The sequence below is a fragment of the Pieris napi genome, chromosome 21 (genome assembly GCF_905475465.1).
Source record: "Pieris napi chromosome 21, ilPieNapi1.2, whole genome shotgun sequence".
In the NCBI taxonomy this organism is placed as follows: Eukaryota; Metazoa; Arthropoda; class Insecta; order Lepidoptera; family Pieridae; genus Pieris; species Pieris napi.
The window spans coordinates 2,802,767-2,827,633 of NC_062254.1; the positions used below are offsets into that span (position 1 = coordinate 2,802,767).

Here is a 24,867-nt window from a genome sequence, read left to right on the forward strand (position 1 = left end):
TGTATAGTCCATGCTTTAATTAGTCATGATTTTATCTTTGTCTGGGATTTAATACTGATTTCTGTATCTATACTTATTTATCAAAACCAAAGCTTGTCTAATTTAAACTTTTGTCAAATTGTGTTCAATGTCCATGATATTATTTATAGTTTCATATTTATAACATACTCTCAGATTTTGACGTAAAGCATTATAGCCTTGAAGGTCATTGATTTGCTGTTACAATTCAAATGATTGATGTTATCAATCAAAATTCGCGGGTCTGTGACCTCTGATAAAAATACACGAGGATCTTATACTTAAAAGATGACAGGCAGTGATATTTGCTTTATGATCAAATGATCAAATGACTCAACACGATGAGATGACAATATTCATAGGTTATACTTTAGCACCTAAAACAATTATGGCCATAATATAAAGCATCGCAGTGAGGAATACTCGTTTGTGTTTTTTAATATTGTGATTTTGATGTTCTAAGAGCTTTTTGTGGTATGTTTTTTTTTATTAATATGTTTAACATATTCTGAATAGTTACTCCATTATTAACTTAAAAAGATTTAAGACTACTAGGTCTAACTAACCTCGTAGTGATTTGTATTTTGTATATGTTAAATATGATTGTTTCTGTGATTTTCAAAGTTTAATTAAACGACAAGTTAATCTGTGTTCTAATCAGGCAGGGTTACTATGTGAAATTTTACAATACTTATTATTTACCGTGCAGTTTTGGCCTAGTGGCTTCAGCGTGCGACTCTCATCCTTGAGGTCGTAGGTTCGATCCCCGGCTGTACAGTGTACTCCTATGGACTTTCTTTCTATGTGCGCATTTAACATTCGCTCGAACGGTGAAGGAAAACATCGTGAGGAAATCGGCTTGCCTTAGACCCATAAAGTCGCCGGCGTGTGTCAGATACAGGAGGCTGATCACCTATTTGCCTATTAGATTAACAAATGATCATGAAACAGATACAGAAATCTGAGGCCCGGACCTAACCAGACCTTGTAGCGCCATTGATTTTTTATTATTTACCTGAAATCAATACATCCAGTAAGTAACAAGTGACTTAGCTGGCAGTAAAGTTACGTAATAGGTATATGTTTAATAATCGCACGTGCCGAAAAACATAGCTTATCGCATGACAAATTAATGTTTATAAACAGTAACACATGCACACGTTATCAACATATTCTAATAAACTGTTATCATTTGCAGCCAAATGGTAAAGTGTGTTTAAGAGTGTATAAGTTTGAATCCCGGCTTATATTAGGTTTTAAAGAAGTTTATTCTCATTGAAAATCTTACATGAGAAAAAAAATATCTACAAATTTCTATGTCCACAATTAACAGAAAACATCTTGAGGATCATATCTATATATAATGAAAATGGTCTTCGTTTGAGGCTCAATCACGCCTAAACCACTGATCGTATCGACATGAAACTACCACCATTCGATGCGAATGGTGAATTTATTAAACGACGTTCAACGTTCCTTCATTTTTTTATTGCTGTTTTACTTTTATGAAAATTTATCCATACGGACTTCACCGCGGAAACATTCGGGGAGGCTTCCTAGAACCTCTAAACGTCAACATCTGTTAAAAACTCGATTTTCGAAATATTTCAATTTTCTTAGCGGGAAGTTAAAAAGAAAAATAATAAAAATATGAAAAAAAATAAAATAATGAAACATAAAATTTATTTTAATTCGTCCAGCAAAGCGGGCGCGAAACGGCTAGTAATATATATATATATATATATGAGTCCATAAGTCAGCCAACAGATGTGCATCTTAACTTACATATCTAAACACTGATACTATAGGTGTACACTGTACACCTAATTCCAGGCTGACACATCTTGCGCTTAATAAGTGAGATTATATCTTTCCGTGGGCCCCGTCACCGACCGAACAGCCTCGGCCATGCCTGTGTATGCACCCAGGCCTTGCATAAGGCCACCCAACCACTAGCCCAAATTAATTCTAGAATCCTTAACAAAAATATTTGGCAATAACGTGAATAGCTAAGTAATATTTTTTTTTCTCACATTGGTTGCCTGGAAGAGATCGCTCGAAAGCGATAAGGCCGCCAGTTGCCTTTCCTTTGCATGAAATTTGGTTAAATTTTTATATTATAAAGCAACAAAGTGTGAAAAAATAAATAAAATACCTATAAAAAATCACACGTCCAAACCCCTAAACCCCTGCCAGACAAAGGGAAATTTTAGGAACTGTCGCAAATTAAGCACTTTAAAAAATTTCGTTAAGCGAAATTTTTTGAGATATTTTCACATAGATGGATGCATGGTAGACTTTCTTGTTTTATTTATATATTTAAAAAATCTGCAAGTGCATTAATGGTGGTCATAAAATCGGGCGCAATTTAAATTGGCAATTATAATGGTCTTGATATCCTTCTTGGTTTAGTACTCGTAAATCCTGTAATTGCGATCCTGAATTCAATTTTGACCGCATAATCCCATGGTGACATCAGCGCTATTTTAAAAGAATTATATCTAAATTGCTTACAAAATACGAAATAAAAAATTAGGTATTGGAAGGATCGTGTATCAAAGTTATATAGTATCTTGTGCTGATAACAAATGCACGTTATAATATAAGAAAAATATGGTCACCTGAATCCGAAAGTAAATCTATTAAAAATGTCTAACCTAAAGTATTTTATCGTTTATATAATCGCTGAAATGTCACAGAGTCATCAACAATAATCACTAGATATGTTTAAGTAGGTACCACTGAAAATTCTATTGTCCAAATTGATCTATCATTTTACATAGAGTAGGTATACTTATAATAAAACTAGCTGGCCTGGCGAACATCGTACCGCCTAACAGTCGATTCTTTATTTTTTTTTAAATACTTATTCTGCTATTCGGGACACCGGTCTAGCTAGTAAGGTAAAAAAAATAAAGTTGATAAGACAACAAATACATTATGTCAAAAAATAAAAATTTACCTTCCCGGAACCCCTCCACTAACACTTGAACTTTATGATATGGTATTAAAGTTCAAATTGACTTTTAAGTATTATTACGAATATTTTGTATGGGAATATAGAAAAGTGTTGTTTTTAGACTTTTTCACTCAATTTTTTTTAATTTTTCTCTCCGTAAGAACCATCCTCGTACTTCAAGGAATATTATAAAAAAAGAATTGGCCAAATTGGTCCAGGCGTTGTTGAGTTATGCGCTTACCAACAAATTTTGCGATTCATTTTTATATTATAGATTACGACCAATTTTGAATATTGTAAAGGGTTTTGATTTTCGTTCAGTGACCATCGATATTTTTGAAGTCATTTAAAAATGTATATATTTCTAGATAGATGATCTGAATTGAATCAGCCTTTTATATTATAATTAGCTTTTACTGTCTGATTTAAAAGTCGATCAAGCTAGAAATATTTATAATAAACAATTAACAATATATGTAATACTAAAGAATTTATCCCAGATCGAGATAAAACTTGTTAGCCTACGTAACTCGCAAGTGAAGGTAAAAAACGGCTGATACATAAAAATCTATACTAACAGCGAATACGAAGAGTCGTTCATTAACAACTCAATTCATTCAGTAAGATTCAGAGTGGAGTGTTGGATATCTGAATCTTGCCCTGCTTAAAGTTCTAAGTCTTGTTTCCTTAATTCTGCTGTTAAAAAATCCGGCCTTAAATCGCGAAGCTAAGTTTACAACGTTCCAAAATTATTATGAATCGTTGTTATAAGTTGCACGTACGTGAGTATTATTGAAACGGTTTCAACGGTAAATCTGATTTCTTTTGATGAAATGACATCAACCTCTTGAGATCTTGAGTGATAAACTTGTAATGACTACAATATGTAATTGTATTATTATTAAAATACATCTATTAGTTATTTTGACGTATCTTTTCATATCAATGACTTTTAATATTATTACAATAACATCTTTTAGTTATCTGCTTTGACAGATATATTTTCTTATCAATGACTTGCCATCTTGAGCGTATTGAAAAGTTCGCATCACATGGCGTCCTGCCGTTAACGTGAGCGCTCGTCTTTGTTGTTAATTAATTGTTGATTAATTATAGTGGAACGTGTTTGATGCGGTATGTTTGTGAATTTTAATTTTGCCATTAAATTGTGAGTCATACTATTTAATTTAAATAATAATATTCTCACGGGAAACTGGACATATATTTTTGTTTCCTTTTATACATTAATTGTGCTGGTGAGTTTGAAAATTAATTCGATTTCCATAAATTGTTATAGAAGTCGATAGAAAAGTTTTCGTATTTTTTGGTGATGTTATCATATCGTTTTTATAAATCTCACAGGGTTGTGTTATATGTTGAAATGCATCTAATGATAAAGTATGTGGAAATAATACACGAAAGATGTATCGGGCCATATATTTGATTGATTTATTTTATAAAATGTTAAAAAATAGAGTATATATAATCCCTTTCCCTTAATATTGGGAAATATGACTATTAAGAAGATATGTTTCGTAATATTTAAATAATAAATACTATGTAGGTATATAAATAATAAATATTAATTTAAAACAATTTTTAATTATAGGATTAAATTTAACATTACATACTTATAATAATCCTTAAAGTAAATTGAATTTAACTTTTTATCTCGGGTTTTATGAAGAGTACATTATTTATGATAAATCCACTTTTTGTTATCTATTTAAAGTATTACCTCGGATACTTGACCTCGAGTACGATTTGAGCCTTTTCTTATTTGATGTTCTTACTTTTGAAGAAAATGTTTTACATTTGAATAATGTTCCGGTGTTTTGTGTTTTTCAATAGCTGATGGCGGCGTTTTGATAGTTTTGAAGATACCAAGTTCTATACAAAAATGTATTTTATTTTGTACTTTATATAATCCTACTTAGTAGGATTATATATAAGTAGTCTAGTATTCTTAGTATTCTAAATTATAAAAAATATATAAACGCGAATTTATTATCGAAACGCTGACTTAAAAAAATAGCTTTATTAAAAATCGGAATGAATTAAGAACGATATTTTGATAGTCGATTAAAAATATGTAGTTGTAGATAACTTTTTGAAATATCACTCGCGGACATTGACATGTATTGCAGACATGGAAAATGCAGTTAGTTTATAATATTTTTATAAACGCCTGGTACAATTATTATAAAAATATTATATGTAGTTTTTAGTTTATTCCGTGGAGCTTAGATGTACATGTTAACAGTTTTCAGGCTTCTTTTAATTATGAATTTAAGCTAGTCGAGCGCTAGCAATAAAAATTCCGTATTTTGTTACCAAGCCTATTAGAACTTGATATTAAGATATTTATTGGAAAATCTTTTAGTTTTTATTAAATTTTTTTAGGCATTTTATAGCTTTATGGAATTAAAACAAATCGCAAAATATTTTGCTAAGCGGAAAACACGAAGACGGCTGGACCGTATCGAGTTTTATTTAATTTTATAAGTTGAAGTTGAACTAATGAAGGTTTTTATGAAGTGAACTAAATAAAAAAAAAACGTTTTATGTATTAGTTAGGTTTACAGTCTCTACGGGGTACCATATTAGAAATTTTCCATACGTTGGCATGTGGCTACTAAAAGGGTAGGCCAAGTAAAAAAAACATTAGGACAAAACGAAGCTCGCTTGGGCAGATGGCCCTACAATGCACACGATATAATTTTAAATTGCCAATTTCCTATTTGTAAATAAATAGATACTTATCAAGTAATTTGTTGTGGTACGTATGTCTTGCGTTAAAATTGGTACCATTATAACGTGTTATAAATAATATTATGCCAATAAATTCTCATATTAGACTTACCAGTCTGGTTGTCATGCTTGATAGATTTTGCAAAATTGGAAATTTAATTGAAATGGTAGTCTATGGAGTTCTAGTACAAAATTGGACCAAAGGCCATTCCAAGCTAAGCTATGGTGTATGGTTTATGGCTATGGTCATTAGTAAGAATCGATAGGTTGTTTGACCGAATGTGACCGTGAACATTCTTGTCTGACTATTTTATATTAAGGCTAAAGACCTTGTTTCGATCCCAATCGTTCGAGTTATTAATCATGTCTTTTTAACGGCACGTATTATATTCTCGGCGTAATTGTCTCTGCTCGGACACACGTCTAGGAAATGATCAATAAGCCTTTTTTGACGCATGTTTTTTATAAAAATGGGGGTAAACGGGTAGGAGGCTAATCCGATGTTAAGTGATACCGCCGCCTATAGACATTTCCGGGCTTGCAAATGCGTTGCCGGCCTTTTAAGAATTGGTATGCTCTTTTCTGAAGGACCTAAGTCGAATTAGTTCGAAAGCTAATAAAAAAACTTCAGCGGGTAGCTGGTTCCACATAATAGTGGTGCGCGGAAACTGCCTTAAAAACTGCGAGGTGATACGGAATTTCGTATTTTGCCTCGAAGTCCGCAATTTAATAATTTCGGCCTCATACCACTTTTTGCAGGACTTTGCATTCCTTTATCGTATTAAACTTTTAGACGGGACGAAACGCCGTGAATATTTTTCTAAACTTTAATTAAAGGTTAACTATTTTATCTATGTTATGTATCTGTAACAGCGTTATCTAATTCTGTAATTGCAGCGAGCGAGCTTTCAAGGTAGACCAGTAACTATTGATAAAATAGTAAAACTAATATTGGTAAGGCATTTCAATTTTATATTGAAAAACTGGTGGGATTTCGCTAGATCATGCAAGACATATTATATTTGCAAGTTGAATAAACACAGATGTTATTACGAATTTATTAAAACGAATTTTAATACACAGTTTTATATTAAAGAACAAAGCCTGCATAACTATTTACTATGTTCAACAAGTTTACGTTTAAAATTCGAATCTATAAATATGGGTATATGGGGATAGTGGGGCTTTCGATTGATAGTCATACATGTTGGGACGTTTATTAATAAGTACCACCTATCACTTAGATAAAGGTACTAAAACATGCTTTTAATGTTAAAGTATGACTAACTTCGGTGAATTATTTATCCTCCTGTGACGTTTAGTGATTCATGCAAAGAAAATTGCAACGATTTCCTATACATCCCAGAATGACGATTGGGGAAAACCCATTTTAATAGATTATATTCTTTCTGATAGGTTACTCTTATAAAAAATAAATCTAATTTAACTTATGTTTCGTTTCTGTCAAATTGTGATTACGCTGTGATGAAAAGGGATAGATGAGAACTTTAGTTGTGCGATTTGAGTATTATTTTTTTTATTATTAGATAAGTGTGGTTTATTGAAGTGGAGTCAAACGGGTGTAAGGTTTTATTAGAAGGCGCGTTGTCATGTCGTTTTTCATACTCTTTCTTTCGAGTGAATATTGTAAAGGATTTTTTTTATAAAAAAATTTATTTCCAGTTTAATTTAAAAAAAAATGGTTTAATAATAGCTCCAATGTATTCTTTATTAAATTTATTTTTAAATTATAGTTAGTACTAGATATACTATGTGGTTTCAGACTGCTTCTGCAGCTGTCCATATTAATTTGGTCGTAATGTAATATGTATTAACCTACTTCTATAAATTTAATACTGAATTAAAAATTAATTCATACCCGTAGTTCCGGAGATCAATCTAGCGTGTTCAATGGAGAAAAACTGGGAGACGCTTCAGAAAGGTTTTTCTCGTCTTTGGAAAAAAATTCATTAGTGTTTTGCGCCTATCTTGCGTGTTATAAAGTATGTCACTCGCTGATAATATAGCTTTATATTCGAATTTTTAAATCGTTTTAAAAGTTAATGCAATACAAAAAAAAATCTTTCCTCTTCATAATATTAGTGTAGATGATGATGGTAGGTATTTCGTACGGGTTTCCCTCAACATATTGGAAAATTTTCTAGAAATCTTAGAAAGTTGATTTGCATGCTATTAGCTTTATTATCACTGGATATAACAATTGCTAATAAGAATGTAATATTTACAATCTAAAGGTAAACAACAGACAAAAATATTGTTTAACTATTTATTATAATTGAACGACAAGCAAATAATGTTTCTATTAAACGGCCGGTTAAATTGAATTATTATTAATAATGTCAACTATTTTTTTTTACCGTATTGTACAAGCAATTCTAACTTTATATTTTATTTATATAGTAGCAGCCTGCCACGGCTGGACATTTATTTTTTGTTAATAATGACTTTGCTTTTAATATTTTTTTTGGTTTGACTTTAAAACATGTTTTTGCGTCGAAAACCGCCATGATTTAAAATAAATATTTTTTTTATAATATGAAAGAAGAAAAGGTTCTAAACTATTTCATGTAGGTACGTATTTGTATTTATTATATGGCATGCGCAGTAGCAAGTGTAGGTCGCGATAATGAGGTGTGGCGTGATCTTGTATTTACGTGGAAACGAAAGCTGGACTGACGGGTCAACTGTACAGGATATCCTTGTAAGGGAATCTTTTCCTACGTATATTAGCAATGTTTCACGTAGTAATGTTTTGCATGCTTTTGACGTGACAACGTCTTATAATTCGATGGAGCCGGCTGCACGCACGAAAAAACATGACTCATGCGGCGTTACCTCGCTCTGAGGCGTTCCATTTAAAATTGACATGATTGTATTTATGCGTACAAATAAATGTAACTTGATCAATTCAATTGTGATTTCCATTTACCTCCTTCTCTATATCCATACAAAATACCTATCAAACAAATAACATTAAAATTTTCTTTTGAAAAATGCAACCATTCCATCAATATTTATGACGTTGTCACGTTCAACTATCGTCAGTAAACCGACTTTACAGACAACCGATTTTTGGTAGAAAAGCATCTAAAAACTACTACTGCCTAAGATTTGCTCTGCGGTTTCCGCGTTAGTTCATTTGTAGTGTGATGTCGGTACTGCCTCGCCTATCCATATTTTTTTTTATTTAAACTAATTACTGAGATTTGCGGAATTTTTACCGATTTTTTGACGCTGTCCAGTAATAATAACTTTAATAACTTTTAAAGTAGAAGTTGTAAAAGCTCATTATATTCTCGCTAACACAATATTACTGAAGCAGATCCTGAAATTTGCCATCTATTTTCCATATCCGTCGAAGTGTGTGTTTTCCGATATTCGGAAATAAATCCGCGCACCTTTCTTCAACGTGGCATTTGCGTCGCCACATTGGCAAAATGGCGTCTAATAGTTTTTGTATTTTTTTCGATATATTTGACGATAACATTTTAACAACTTATAGCGAACGTAAACTAAGTTTATATTAGTTTAAGAATAATATTGATTTTATATTGACCGCTTTCGAAGCCATTAGTTACGGTTAATTTTGCAAAATAATATAAAACAAAATTGGATGTTTGTAATCTGTGGTAACATTATTGCCACCTGTGTTTATTCAATTTGTAATTATTAATAAATACGTAGTATTCATATTTAAACTAATAATTTGTGGTTGGAACATATTTAAATAAAACATTCGCATTGCCATTATCTTTGTAAGAATAACCAAAGACAACACATACAAAATAAAGTATTTTGCTACTTTGTAAAACAATCACCTCAATAATTGTGAGAATATTAATAACTTGGTAATGGCAGCACACAAAGCAACGATCAATTTCTGAATGACCACAGACAATTTAATGTTTCTATCAGACCCCACTGCACAACGATTTGGTTGACTCAATATCAAAAGTATTAGAGTGTTATCTGACTTAGACATAGACATAGACATAACATTTATTACATTCGAAAAACACACACACATAAACACACAAAATAACAATACTCAAAGAAAAAATAAAAAAGACTTCCGTCTCACAACATCTTTGCTATAGGATATAGGTTATGGACCTTTACTTAGTCATTCTATTTTATTTATGAATTTATGCAATAACCAGACAGCGCATGTACATAAAAAATAATACATAACTCTACACAAACACAAAATCACACACATATACAGTATTTTATTTGAAGGTCTTATAAAACATTTATTATTGTATATATCAACCACGGAAGAATATCTGGTCACTCACAACACAGAGACGCCCTTAGTGTGGGGACTAACCTAATAAAGAGGTCATTTTAAAATAAATTAATATGATTTCTGGTAAAAGAACCATAACGATTATATTTTAGGTAATCACTTATGATGTTTATTACGTAATTGCGATTTTTCAACGCTAGTAGCAGTGGGCAATCTTAAAATAGATGATAAAGTTATAATAATGCAATAATTTCACATTCAAAGAACAGACAGTAGTGGAATAATGCTGAAAGACGTGAAACTTATTCGAGAGATTTGTTAAACGACTCGACCGAAAATTTAAATTGATTAAATGACTTTACAAAAGCGTTCCTTGACATCGTCCTGATTGTACTCTGTATAACCTCTGCAGAAATTATATCTCACGACATCCTTTCCACCAAGTGTTTGGATTGCCTGGAAGAGATTGTGCAGACTGCTTATTTTTTTAAGTTCTCTTATTATACAGTCAACATTTTCCGATTATTATTGTATTAATAATGTTAAATAACCAGTGTGTAATCGTTTTTATAAATCAGAAGTATAATTTTATAAATCATTTTTGACTCATTTTGAAAAAGCTAAAAAGACCTAACTCAAAAATGGTTCACTTTTTATTTATTTTATAGTTCTACACGTAACACAAATTATATATAAAAAAACAATTATACTAAGGATATAGCCAAAGATGGAATACAAAATGATTCAAACAAAGGAAAAAATCTATAAAAAATATTAAATACATTTGACTAAGAGCCTATGTGGGGTGTGTTCATGATCTTAACACGCCTTTAGCATATTCCGTGATATCTTAGCTTTTGTGTTAAAATTATCACATATAGTATATGTAACGAAGTGTTAAATATCCACTCCTTTAAAGGTAGGAACAGATATATGTACCTATTAACTTTAGGACGCATGATGTTTATCTTCGAATTAAAACACGCGTCGGTTAAAAAATAGGAAATAAAAAACGAAAATGTGATTATAATCCATTTTTGCAAGTATCGTTTTAGTAGAATTATGACTTATTTTCCTTATCAAAGGTGTAATGTGATGTTTACATACTAGTATAAAACAACTTACATACTTCAATTAGGTATCGTTGTTGCGAAACATTGTTCATATTTGATTTGAAATAGTTTTCTTAAACAGTTTATGATTAAAATTTTCATTTGATTAATAATTAAAGCTGGCGCAGATTTATGATTTATTATTCCGGCAACGCACTCGCAAGCCCTCTGGCCGTGAGAGTGTCCATGGGCGGCCGTATCACTTAACATCAGATGAGCCTGTTTGTTTGTTCTATTTAATAAAAAAAAAAGTTCCCATAACCGGTGAGCATGTATGGTGAATGTCATGAAAGTTTATGAAGTGAGAGAGGTGTCTATGGTCTCTGCCTAGGGAGCGTTCAAGTATTACATAACGCAATTTTTGACCCCCCCCCCCATGTAACTCGCCATAACGTTTTTCAGAACCCCAGTATAGTCCTGTTCCCAAGTCTAGTAAAACGTTTCGTGACCACCTAGTGACTCTTTAGTTACTATTATGTGGTGTAAGTAGAAAATAATATTAACAATAACGCGTAATTCAATCACCGCCCCGCATCGTAACGTTTTACAAAAGGGCCCCCCCCCCCCCCAAAATTCGTTACGTAATACTTGAACGCTCCCCTAACCCTTCGGAAAAAAATATAATTAAAGAACGATTAAAGATACCCCACCCCATCTGTTAGTCATTGAAAAGTGTTTTATATCGCATTTTACAAATAAAACAACGTGTAACTTAGCGTACATGAGCCTAAATATATTCACTTAAAATCGAAGTGCATCCACAGAAGGCTGATTCATCTACTTGCATTTTAGAACCAATAACCTTAGAAAGAGATCTAAAAATCTCAGTTCTAACCCAAGAATTGTAGCGCTACCGGATATGCAATCGCAATAAATAGCTATAGCTACACACACATTTATATAAGAATTAATTATTTTATATAGAACAATTATTCTTTTCCCTATTACAATTGCTCTGTATGTCGTTTACATTAACTGCACTAGAGCAGAAAGGTCAATTACAAAGAAAGTTTCACGTGATTATTTTTAATTTAATACGAATGCCACTGCGCATTGGGACATGTAAATTTATTAAAAAATGTTACGCATATGTAAATCATTACATATTAACATATATTTAGATTTTAGAACGAAACATGTTTATAAAATGTTTAATAAGATGCATTTGTGTGGTGATTTTTAAGTAGTAGTAAGTAGTCTAGTGATTACTATTTGCACATAATAGCTTTCGTCTTTTTATTTTATTGTATTTCTATACAACCAGGCAATAATGTTCGTGGTATACGAAATTCGCGTTCATATTAATAAGGTTAAAAAATAATGAAGTTAAACAGGGCAATGACCTCGATTCTTTAATGTTTTGTTTACATTCTTAAATATTGGCAGTTGGTGAGAATTTTGAAGACAATAGAAATTGTAAAACATCCTCTCGGATGTGGAACGCATGCTTTTCCCATACAAATTTAAACACGATTGTACTTAAATAGTAAACAGTGAAATTGCCCGAAACGATTTGCCCAAATCGTTGAAGATCACAACATTTTAGTGAATATACAAACTTAAACTTGCTATAACTTTTAGACGTAATATAGCTTTAATAAAAGCCATATAAAAATATCTATTGCAGTTTTTAGTTACTACATATTAATAAATACTATTATAGAGAGGACATATATGTTTGAAACGAATAAGGTCACAACTACCACTGTTTAGAATAATATATGATCCCTGAGATACAAAGGCTATATTTATTTACAAAACATTTTAATAAATACATGTGCAGCCAAACGACTACGGCATAGATTCTATAAACTATACAAATTGGAACCAAAATTTTAAAAACAAACTGTCGAAATTGTTCGAAAAGTTCAAATCATTGTGACGTTACTTATTAGTGCTATATTTACGGTATCCGGTCCCAGCTTCGATTCTTACAAAAACAATTATTTCGTGTGGTATTCAATGAACGATTTGCCGATAAAATATGCAGGAATGTGTCTGTTTGGACGGGTTTTTTCTATGGCTATAATGAAGGGTATATCGTCAGCAGTATTTTAAATAATAAATGATATAATAAATTTAATTACATCAGTAAAAGTAAGCATGCATTGCATTGACTCTACAATGTTACGATAATTCACGTAATTAATTGTCGTATTGTTCACGCGATCTCGTGTCTTCAAATAATTTCAATGCTAAATCACAGCGTCCATAATTCATTTTAATTAATGTAGATTATGAAATAAGTCTTGTCAATATTTTTACGTGTATATGAATAGTTTTATGTAGCAGTGGGAACGTTGAGACAGACTCAACCAAGTAACTTAAAACTAAAGTTCGGTCCCGGCGGTAAATCCAGATAACCAGTGTTAAAGGCAAGTGACAAAAGGTGTATTATGTAGACTTCACAGCCGCCGTTAGAAATACCTATATCTAAAGAGCCGATGTCTATATTAGCGGAGTCACTTAACAGATATTATCAAAAACATAAGCACTTATCAGACCCTCAAAGATAAATGATAAAATACAATTCACCGGCAATTTCGTGCGTTCTCGTAAATAAAACACCGCATTTACCGAATCTTTCCATGTTTTTCTAAGGACGGACAGCAGGCTCATCTAATGTTAAGTGACACCGCCATCCATGGACACTCGTTGTCAATGGGCTCGCGAGTGCGTTGCCGCCCTTTTCAGAATTAGTACGCTGTATTCTTGAGTCTCTAAGTCGTAGTTGAGTATCGTTCCACATAGTGGTTGACACGCAAAAGTTGGCTTAAAAATGCCGTCCCATGATGAAACTGCAACTCCTCTGAACATATGTCTATGTTTCATAGATGATCATGTAATATCGTTAATGTAAGCTTTAAAATAATAATTAAACATTTAATTAGAATTAACAGTAAGTAGGGTAGAACTGCATTAGAAAAAAATGGGCGTTCGTATTAAACTACAGTAAAACATTTGGACATTACTTATTTGAAAATATTTATTTTATTACTATATAAAAAAATACAAATGATTATACTGATCGTTTAATTAAATCCTTGTAACTATAGGCTTTACTCGGCAGAAACATTTATGCTGACCCTGCATTCTCTTTACTGGAGATACATCTAACTACAACTGAATGCGCTTATAAAAAACAGAATCTATTAATGCAAATAAAAATAACTTACATACAAAATATTTATGCTTCATTTGTTGAGATTTACAGTAAATGCATGGCCATTGCATAACTTTCACATTAAAATCCAGAGAGTGTAACCAATGTCACTAATACATTAACGATGGAAACTCGACTCTAAGGTGATAGATTTAAAGTGTAAATTTAATTACGCCTAAACGTAGCCTCATTTGTCTCACCGTGACAAGTTTTTGTTATATTCGGTCTACATGTCAACAGGATAAGGAAAACATGTATAGAATAATATAGGTAATTTTTATACTAACCCTATTTAGTGAGAGAATTTATCACGTTTGTGACACGAGAATTTTGAGGAAATATTTGTATACTATGTATGGTTATATACATATTATTAATTTTTTAATTATGATTTTACGTATCACATATGTTTGAGTAGCTGCCCCCGCGAACTCGTTTCGCCTTAATATGACGTTTTTACTTAGCCTATCCTTTATTAGCTACATACCAACATATAAAAGTATAGAACATTTTGCTATGCTGCATATTAAAACTAAATTTTTATTTTTCAATTTTTTTATCAAAATTTTCATGTTTGTTCATGTCGCAGTGTGATACGTATACTGTAAAGCTGACATCGATAAATTAAGACAAAAATGACAAACCAGTAGTTCCTAAAATTAAGGCGTTCAACCAAACAAACATACTTACTTTCTATGTGCGCATTTAATATTCGCTCGAACGGTGAAGGAAAACATCGTGAGGAAACCGGCTTGCCTTAGACCCTAAATGTTTACGGCTTGTGTCAAGCACAGGAGGCTGATCACCTACTTGCCTATTACATTGACAAATTATCATAAAACTAATACAGAAATCAGGGGCTTAGACCTAAAAAGGTTGTAGCACCACTGATTTATTTATATAATGAGGAGACTATTTGGTAATTATTAGCATCTACTTTCAGTAAGCAGTTTAAGCGTGTTTACGGTATAAAGATTATGTTCAGATGTTACATGTCGAGGTAAATAACCCAAGCGAGGACTTAGAAATCTGATTTAATAAGTTTATCTAATCTGTAGTTAAGATAATAACTCATCTATTAATACATGTAATCAGAGCATGCAATCCAGTTTTTAATACAACATAAAACTTATGAACGTAATTCTAATATTGACATTCGAGAGTTAAGATTACGTCCTACATTTAATAAATTACAATGATTTATTTAGTTATTGTTAGAAATTTTTACACCAATCGATGCCACGAAGGTAAATGCAATTACAGTTATCAATCAACCTTGACCATGCGTCCAAAGCACGCGGAACGGAAAGTTTTATTTTAATTCAAAATTTAGTGACCTTCGTGAAGGTTGGCATTTTTTACCATAAACTAACTTTAAGTAAGGTTTTGAAACGAAGCAGGCTGTTCGAAGATTTATTGTGTTTCCCCAAGGGACACTATCTGGTCAATAACAACACACTCCCAAGCGAAATTAGAGAATTATCACTAAATAAATTCAAAACTCTCGTTACACGTAAATTAATCAATAAAGCTTTTTATAAATTTTACGAATATTTAAATGATCCATTAGGATCATTGGGATCATCCTTGGGATTGATCCCAATCCCAGGCTGCTCTGCCTTAGAAACAATTAGTATGACTCAAAACTTGGCGATTAAAAAGAGCGGCGGATAGTTTCTTTGCCAGTTCTTCTTGCCTGCGTTTTTATTATTTACTACGAAAATAAACCTTTATTTTGGTAGTCAATATAAACTTAGAATCAATTAAACATATTTTCTATTGACGTTTATAAGTGTACTTGGTGGCCTGTATGAATAAAGTGGTTTTGAGTTTGAGGTTCACTTGAATATATCAAGTAGGTAATTTAATACATAGTTCTGCCTTGCGATTCTGTAACTCACTTTTCGAACTCGCACAGCGGTTTTCGCAGCGGCGGTCGCGCTCAAATCAGTCGTGAAGCAGTCATTTTACGATTTGGCATTCTAATAAACAATAAACTACAAGGAGGGACCTTATTAGAATGTCAAATCGTAAAATGACTGCTTCACGACTGATTTGAGCACGACCGCCGCTGCGAAAACCGCTGTGCGAGTTCGAAAAGTGAGTTACAGAATCGCAAGGCTGTACTTTGAGGCAAGGTTGTAAATATTGAAATGTAAGCTAATAAATTAGAATGCTGTTTTAATTAGAGTTTTAGAAATGATTTATATTATTCATTATTAATGTAGGTACTTTAGTAATCATACACGTGACAAATTGCGTTGCAAGTTGCGACATAAATCGTGCTAATTTGAATTTTAATTATGATTTAATTGAACTTTCATTACGAGGAATGTATAATTTGTAGGAGTTTAATTATGTGCTAATGTTATATTTTTCTTGGACAACATAATTTTAAATTTTTACATTAAATTACTTACATATTCTGAATTTCTGTGATGTACCCTAGTACGTGACGTCATAGTGCAACAACTACCGTCTCATTGTAAGTTCCTAGTACGATGAATCGATTGGTAATAAATTTTTCAAATAATAAAATAACGCTGTCTAAAAGTATTAGATTTTTTTTTAGTCTGTATTCGTGTTGTTGCCGTGTTGAGATTTTAAAACCATGATTTTCCTTAATTTATTTTTGCACGCGACCGACTGCATTGTAAATAAGTAACAAAAGTTCTTGTTCTCACCCTAATACATTGACACTAACCTTGAGTGATGCTATAATTTCTTTATCGCTTTTTCTCGGTCGTTAAAAAATCAATTTTCCCTGAGTTGAAATTGTAAACATATATTGTGCTCACGATATGGTTTAATAAAGTGTTGCAAGGTGTTTCAGGTAAATTTTTTGTATTCGTAACGTTAAGGCAGTTTAGTTAAAAAATATGGTTAAATCAGCCAATTATCGGTGTTAATTAATTTACTTATTAAGGGCTACCTTACCTATTGTATAATAGGTATATAAACATTTCCCGGGTCCCTTGGGTAGAATGCCTAGCGAACCCCGAGGGCCAATATTAAGGGCGTGTGAAGGGCTGAGGTGTTTTTAGTGGGTGGGGTCTCGCTACCCCTCTGAATAGCAGAGGGTTTTGAGTGTAGACCCAGCCCCACAGTCCCCGCGTCAAGCTCGACATCCTTGATGCGGGCCTGCGTAAGCGCATTTTCACCTCGTATAAAAAAAAAAAAAGTATACAAACATTTATTCGGACTAATATCTGCAGCTGAGTGTCAGCATCGGACGTCGAGGTAGAATACAAAATACCTTCGTATCATCTCGATGTCCGTCGCTCCACAACTGAGCGTTTCTTAAAGCAATTTTTGCCGCGCACTACCACTATGTGGAACCAGCTGCCCACTGAAGTATTTCCGAACTAATTCGACTTAGGGTCCTTCAAGAAAAGATACGTACCATTTCTTAAAAGGCTGGCAACGAACTTGCGAGCTGGTGTCCATGGGCGGCGATATCACTTAACATCAGGTGAGCCTCCTGCCCGTTTGCATACTGTTACATAAAAAAATTGTATTAGTACCAATTATACTTATATTATTCACACTTGGACCCGACACGTACTGTTAAGTCAAGGTCTGATGAACGCGTTAATGTATTTGTAATCAAAGCTTCCATTTACTGTAATAATAAGTGGTTTGCCCGTGACCACGAAGGATGTAAGCCAAAGACCATGACACTTAATTCCTGCTTGCAATTCTGTTGTCGGCTTTTTAAATAGTTACGCTCTTTACTTGAAGGACCTTAGGTCGAATTGGTTCCTTGACTAAGGGGACGTTCAAGTATTACGTAAGCAGATTTACTGCAATATATCCCCCCCCCCCCTTGTTATCAAAAGTAAGCAAAGCTCAAAAATAATGCTACATAAACGTATTAATTTTTTGTAGAAATCTAGTAAATAATTACCTACTGTTGACGTAATCACCAAACGTAATTTCAAAAAAGAAGTGTGTGACTTACGCGCAAAAAAATGATAGATTGTCGTTTATCGAAGTTTAAAAACTACAAAAAATAGTAGTTAATTTAACTAAAACTCGCTCGCGTTTGACGTTCGGTTACCTGTTTTTGTTAACTGACATTCGTATGAATATGCTGTTTTATAGTGCGAGTGAAATAGCAAGTTTATGCAATTGTTTTTATGCTAATACATTTAGTCGTCAACTCCTTTGTTTTTGTTAAATAATGATATAAAAAGGTTTTAAAGATTGTTTATTTTTGTTTACAAAGCACATACTTAGATGAGATAATACTGGCGATTTAACTTATAAAAGATTGAGTAAGCTACGACGAGGCGTAGGGTTCTACTTAGGTAGTGGGTTTGCATCATGGCTCTAATAGATTTTCCTCATGCAAGAAGAAAAACATAGTGAGGAAACATCAAAGATCGTACATGTGCGACGCAAAATGCTGATCGTCTACTTCTCTAATGAAAATCGTTTATAAGGAAAGAGATACATAAATCTGCCAACATCAAGGGGTTTTCTTTTAAATTGTGTTTGGGACAAAAGTTTATGTACTCTTGTGCGAGGATTCCCCTACATTCCAGCTCATATTATCTATACTTTAAAAAATGCTATGTCAAATGTCAGTCAATATATCGACTTAAATTTACGATTAACGTTTTATTTTGTTTCAGATCAGAATCCGGAAAAATGCTAGACAAAGTGACGATGACTTCACGCGGGGCAAGGGGCAATTTTAGTCATATTTATAAGAATTTAATCACATTTATATTAATATGTAAGTTTGAAATTGTTTATTTTTTATTGGCTATTAATTATTTATTGGCATTAACGTCTCAGGCTAGAAAGTTAAAATTAATATGCACTATAAAGTCTGCATATTGCTTATAGCTGCGATTTTATATGAAAATGTAGAAAAGAAAATGGTCGTTTTATCGCCGAATCCTGAACATTTTAAGAAAATTTTGGAGAAAATATTTATTTATCGTACCTAATTACTTACGTACTTGTGTACTTGTCTAAATTACCGGATTTAGTCAATTAACAGGAAATCGTTGTGTTTGAGCTAATACATGGACGCCATTATTGTGATGTCACGACATTATTTTTATATTAATTATCCTGATCACATCAATTTTATTTTTAGTGAATAGTTTTTTGTTTACATCTTGTTAGGAATGTTTAAGGATTGATCTTGTTTATAACGAAGAAGTAAAAAATACTGTAGTATATAAAAAACGAAATATATCAAACTATATAACCAAAATATATACAGTACTAAAATAGTGGGACTCCAAAGAGATAATTTATGTAGGCAGTCATTTAAAAATATGGGATTCATTTTGCTGACTTAGATTTAGACAGACAAAGGGATAAGATTAATTACAAACGAAACACACAAAATAATCATAATCAAATAACAAAAAAAAGGATAAGGTACGTTTTAAGTGTGTAATGTATGTGTGTTGTGGTTGTAACTGGCCCTGGCTCAGTATTATGCTGTGGAGCAGAGGTGGTGGCGTTGGATATCATAAAAAAATATGATTAATAAGGGTCTTGTCTATTAATCTAATTGTTTAGTTTTATATTTGCACTACAATTGCTGTACGTAGGTCATCTTCAAAATCAGCAAGAGCTACCCTAACGGTATTGTATGAAATCCCAATGTACTTCTATCAATATCAGTAGTGCTGTTGTTGTAACCTTAGTAGCGCGTTCACTATCACTGTTAGGAACTACAGAGTACCAACGCTGTACCAGAATTTAAACTAGAAGCTGGATGCCGTAAACCTCTATTAAGTTTGAGCATAATAATTATACTATTGAGAGCATTGTTGGCCTGGCTTCAGCGTGCGACTCTTATCCCTGAGGTCGTAAGTTCGATCCCCGGCTTTGCACCAATGGAATTTCTTTCTATGTGCGCATTTAATATTCGCTCGAACGGCGAAGGAAAACATGGTGAGGAAACCGTCTTGCCTTAGACTAAAAAGTCGACGGCGTGTGTCAGACACAGGAGGCTGATCACCCACTTGCTTATTAAATTTACGTACGTAAAAAAGGAAGGTTGTAGCGCCACTGTTTTATTTTTTAATTATAATATTATGAACCATAAAGAATAAATAGTTAATTATATTTATTTTGTTGACAATTCCAGGTTTACCCTGCAAGTTTTGCCAAGCAGAGAAGATGTATGTAGACGTGAAGACTTTGGACCTGCTTGTGGATGAGACGCGCCTCTTCAAGTTCATACAGATGTAAGTAGTTTTAATACAATAATAAGAAAGTGGTACATTCAGATTGAGATATTATGAAACCCGCACAATCAGCCATATAAAAGTAGGAATGCAAATCTATGAAATGTTTATTGTAATCTAAAATTAATATTAGCTGGTGGCGCCTTATCCACTTGCCAAGTCAAAAGTTAAAAATCATTTATTCATGTAGGTAACACAATGTACAGTTATGAACGTCAAAAAAAAGAAATATACATGAAATGCTTCTAATTTTACATTTACTGCCAGTTCTCAAATCAAGGGCGTAAAAGGGAAAAGAAGAACTGGCAATAAACTCTCCACCACTCTTTATAATCGCCAAGTTTTTTGTTTTACACAACCTTTGTAAGGTTCTGCAACCATTACACCATGTTCCACATGACATCTTAAGTAATAAATAACAATAAAATAAATTAAAAACAAAGATTTGTCCTCTATCAGCAGGAGGCATGGTGAAATAGGAGCACGCACTTACATTCTCGTGGGAACACGTAAATACATAGTCGATACAACTAACATCACCGTGGCAAAGGCATCCCCCACTCTTCACATATGTTCCTCCTCTTTACGCTTTCCGTAACGTGGTCACCATTCGTTCTAGATTAGGTACCATTGCTCCTTACTACCTTTTATAACTTGCCCAGTCCACTTCCATTTTAACTTCATAATTGTCGTTCCAATGTCCCCTTACTCTAAGAGTAAGAATAACAATAAGAGACAATCTACAATTAACGAAAACAAATTCTTGCTGAAATACAGGGTGCTATTCATAAAATACAAAATCAGGTTAATTGCCGTCTTTTAACTAAAGTACTTATTAGTCTCTGTCAAATTGCGTTGACCCTATAATGAGTACTGTACTTAAAATGGTGCAATTAAATTGTTTTATTTTTGAATGAGGAAAATTTCTATATACAGTCAAAATCTGTTCGGTCGTAAAAATCGATAGACGCAATCGATGTTGTTATTAAGTACCTAATACAATAGAATTCAGCCGGGTCCTTTGATTTTGGTCAATATAACCGGTATGTTGTTCTAAACGATGTCGTCGTTTTTTTTTATTTTTATACGATTAGAGTTCTTGTTTATTTGTCACCTGTCACAAGATTCTTTGTTTTTTCAAAATAAAAATATATATTGCAAAGGACGATGGAAAGATTAACAAAGTATAATATCAAACACACTGTCATCTTTCAACGATAATTTTTGAAATTGCTATATAAAATTGAAAACAGAAATATAAATGTAATGTTTCCAATATATAGGATGTGCTTTTATTACGTCGGGTTTCTTAACCGAAATGTAAATTAGTTCAAAAATATATCGAGATTTAAATCAGGTAGACACATAAAGTAGCAAATTTTTTACTATATCCACAGTTATTTTTGCTATAATCCGTGCAATTTTTCTAAACTTTGTGAGCCTTTCACTACGATACTTTATTTATAATATACCGAAGTATATATTCAGCGTTCTATGCCACGACACAGCCAATGTTACGCAGTTGTAAAGAAACGATATTTGAAATGTTAATTGTGTATAAACATACTTCCACCGATTCGTTTATTTAAATTAGTTTTATAATAAAGAAGTTAATAATATCAATGGAAGATTTTGAACCACATTAAACTAGGTCATGGTTTTGATCCAATTGTGGTTTTCGTCTTGAATATCAGACGTTATCTATAAGTGGAAAGCGAGGTACACATATGTTTAGTCTAGTAGTACTTCAGAGTTCACATATAAAAAATAATACACCTTTGTTGATGTCAGGAAGAAACTGTTCTTACTAACTTAGGAGTACGACCGCCTATTTATATCCTTTATTTATTTTTGAAGTGAAACTTCTTTAGGCACATGAGGGTAAAATTTTTACGGAACGTCACGAAGACATGCAGCGTTTTTGTCGAAGAAAAGGTAGAGAGTGATTGAGAGAGAGTGAGAAGGGTGAATTACCTTATAGAAATTCTATTTTTAAAATTTCGCAAAGAGAATTTATGAAATATTAGTATCTTATATTTTATGCGAAATATTTTATTAAAATCTCAAATTACGAATTGTAAATTAAAATGCCGCGTGTTTTTATTATCAAATAAATAAATTTAAGAAATTAAATTTATTATTTATATAAATTTTCTATACTTTTAATATTTTAATGAGAATTAAATTCATTAAATTCCTAACATATCTTCCTTTTTCCCTCCCTCTAAGTGTCGTCTAATCTAAAGTTTTAGATTTATATAAATATGAACAAGAGTTAAAATTAGTTCGCCACTGAAGTTTCACTTCTGACATGTGTACTTTGTACGCACGCACTTTTTACACGCTTTATATTAGCTTCACCTGTATGTATGTATGTATGTAACCGACTCCTTCGAAATCGATTTTGATCCACTTTAAACGGACAGATTTAATTCAAACTTTGTACACTCACAAGAATCAGCGACGATATAATAATTTCATAGGTTTATCTCGAAAAAACAATGAATTTTTTTAAAGTCCACAAAGCATATTATAGCTTGCTCTATAGACGAAAAATATGGCACAGAGCGCCCCACGCTTTTTCACAATAATACCAGTATTTTTTGTTCATTACCATTTTCAGCCTAAATTAGGAATAATTTTTCACTTTTTGTTAGTTAGTTTGATGTGCTTTAAAAGCGTGTTTTTTTAGTTTTTTTTAACTATTATTTATTTATGATTAAAAGGAAATCTTGTACATAGTTAAAACCATCCCTTGAAATATTTCTTTAAATTTTCAGCGGTGAATACAACGAGACCCTCTCAGTGACAGCCCAAATACAACACCCAGATATAGTACAATTTGTGCCTTCGACGATTAATATTCCGGCAGTGGAACAGCCGAATACAACAGCGGAATTGACTTACGATATATGTGCGTATGGAAGGAGTCCTGGCCATTCCGAAGTTACGTTCTCAGCGTCGCCTACTGATGTGGTTAAGTAAGTGTTTAATTTATATAAAAACTAGCTGACCCAGCAAACGTTGTTTTGCCATGTATATCATTTATAATAAAAAATAGGGGTTGATTGTAGAGGGGTGAAAATTAGGGGTTGTATGTATTTTTTATTGCTGTATCATAAATTTTTTATCTAAAAATTAAAAAAATAATAATTAGGGGTGGACTACCCTTAATATTTAGGGGGATGAAAAATAGATGTTGTCCGATTCTCAGACAAACCCAATATGCACACAAAATTTCATGAGAATCGGTTAAGCCGTTTCGGAGGAGTTTAACTACAAACACCGCGACACGAGAATTTTATATATTAGACTAGCTGACCCAGCAAATGTTGTTTTGCCGTGTATATTATTTCTAGGAAACATTTTTTTAGTTCAATAAAAATAACTAGATATCTACTATAATAAAAAATAGGGGTTGAATATAGAGGTTTGTATGTATTTTTTAATGGCACATTATAAAAAAAAAAAAATTCCTCCCAAAAATGTTAGGGGTGGGATCATTTAGGGGTGAGAAAAAGATAGTAGCCGATTCTCAGACCTACTGAATATGCATATAAAATTTGATAAAAATCAGTCAAACTGTTTCGGATGAGTATGATAACTAACAATATGACACGAGAATTTTATATATAAGATATATTGCTGGTCGTTTGTCTCTTCAAAACTCGAGAATGACGACCGATTTGGCTAATTATGATCTTGAAATATTTTTAAGTTCAGGGAAGGTTTAAACGCGAAACCGATAATAAGTAAAGAAACATACTAAAACGGCAATTAAATTTTCTGGAAATTAAAATTAAGCTGGGAAAATTTCATGTTTAGTATTTTTAGAAATGAAACATTTTCACTTGGTTATCATATATTTCTCATCTATATGTCAGAAATTTGTGTTTCATAGCTGTAGTATGAGGTCCAATCTCTTGGTTTTGACACATATGTATGGATGAGGAATGATTCCCTGGTGTCGGACGTTCTAGTATAAGAGTTATGGAAAATTTGTGCATCTCATGTGTACATAACAAGTTGTCTGTCGAGGTCCGAGGACTGCCTGAAACCTGAGATTATAATATGATAAATGACAAGAACCTCACGGATTCGAACCTCTTTTCTCTAAGTTATAATGTAAATCCATTTATGCCATATTTAAACAAAATTAAACTTAACTTTTAACATATTGAATATATGTATAATTTTTTTTTTTACTCAAAACATCTTTAGTTAAATAAGCAAAATAACATTAATACCTTATTTAAATTTTATTTAATATATAAAATTCACGTGTCGCGGTGTTTGTGGTTAAACTCCTCCGAAACGGCTTGACCGATTCTCATGAAATTTTGTGTGCATATTGGGTATGTCTGAGAATCGGATAA

At 32.4% G+C, this 24,867-nt stretch overlaps 1 protein-coding gene across 7 annotated transcripts in view; it reads left to right on the forward strand.

The window, feature by feature from the left end:
• LOC125060151 (cystinosin homolog) overlaps positions 1 to 24,867 on the forward strand; it is a 43,915-nt gene that overhangs the window by 6,000 nt on the left and 13,048 nt on the right. Inside the window, exons 1-4 of one of the 7 annotated variants that reach the window (XM_047664913.1) lie at positions 431 to 492; positions 18,911 to 19,014; positions 20,392 to 20,491; positions 23,272 to 23,472. In XM_047664913.1, the coding sequence (XP_047520869.1) occupies positions 18,927 to 19,014; positions 20,392 to 20,491; positions 23,272 to 23,472 (389 nt within the window). In that variant the 5' untranslated portion in view covers positions 431 to 492; positions 18,911 to 18,926. Of the gene's footprint in view, positions 1 to 430; positions 493 to 3,984; positions 4,146 to 4,211; positions 4,234 to 18,910; positions 19,015 to 20,391; positions 20,492 to 23,271; positions 23,473 to 24,867 lie in introns of those variants that run through there. The other 6 variants (XM_047664910.1, XM_047664909.1, XM_047664911.1 and 3 more) reach the window with 6 other exon arrangements.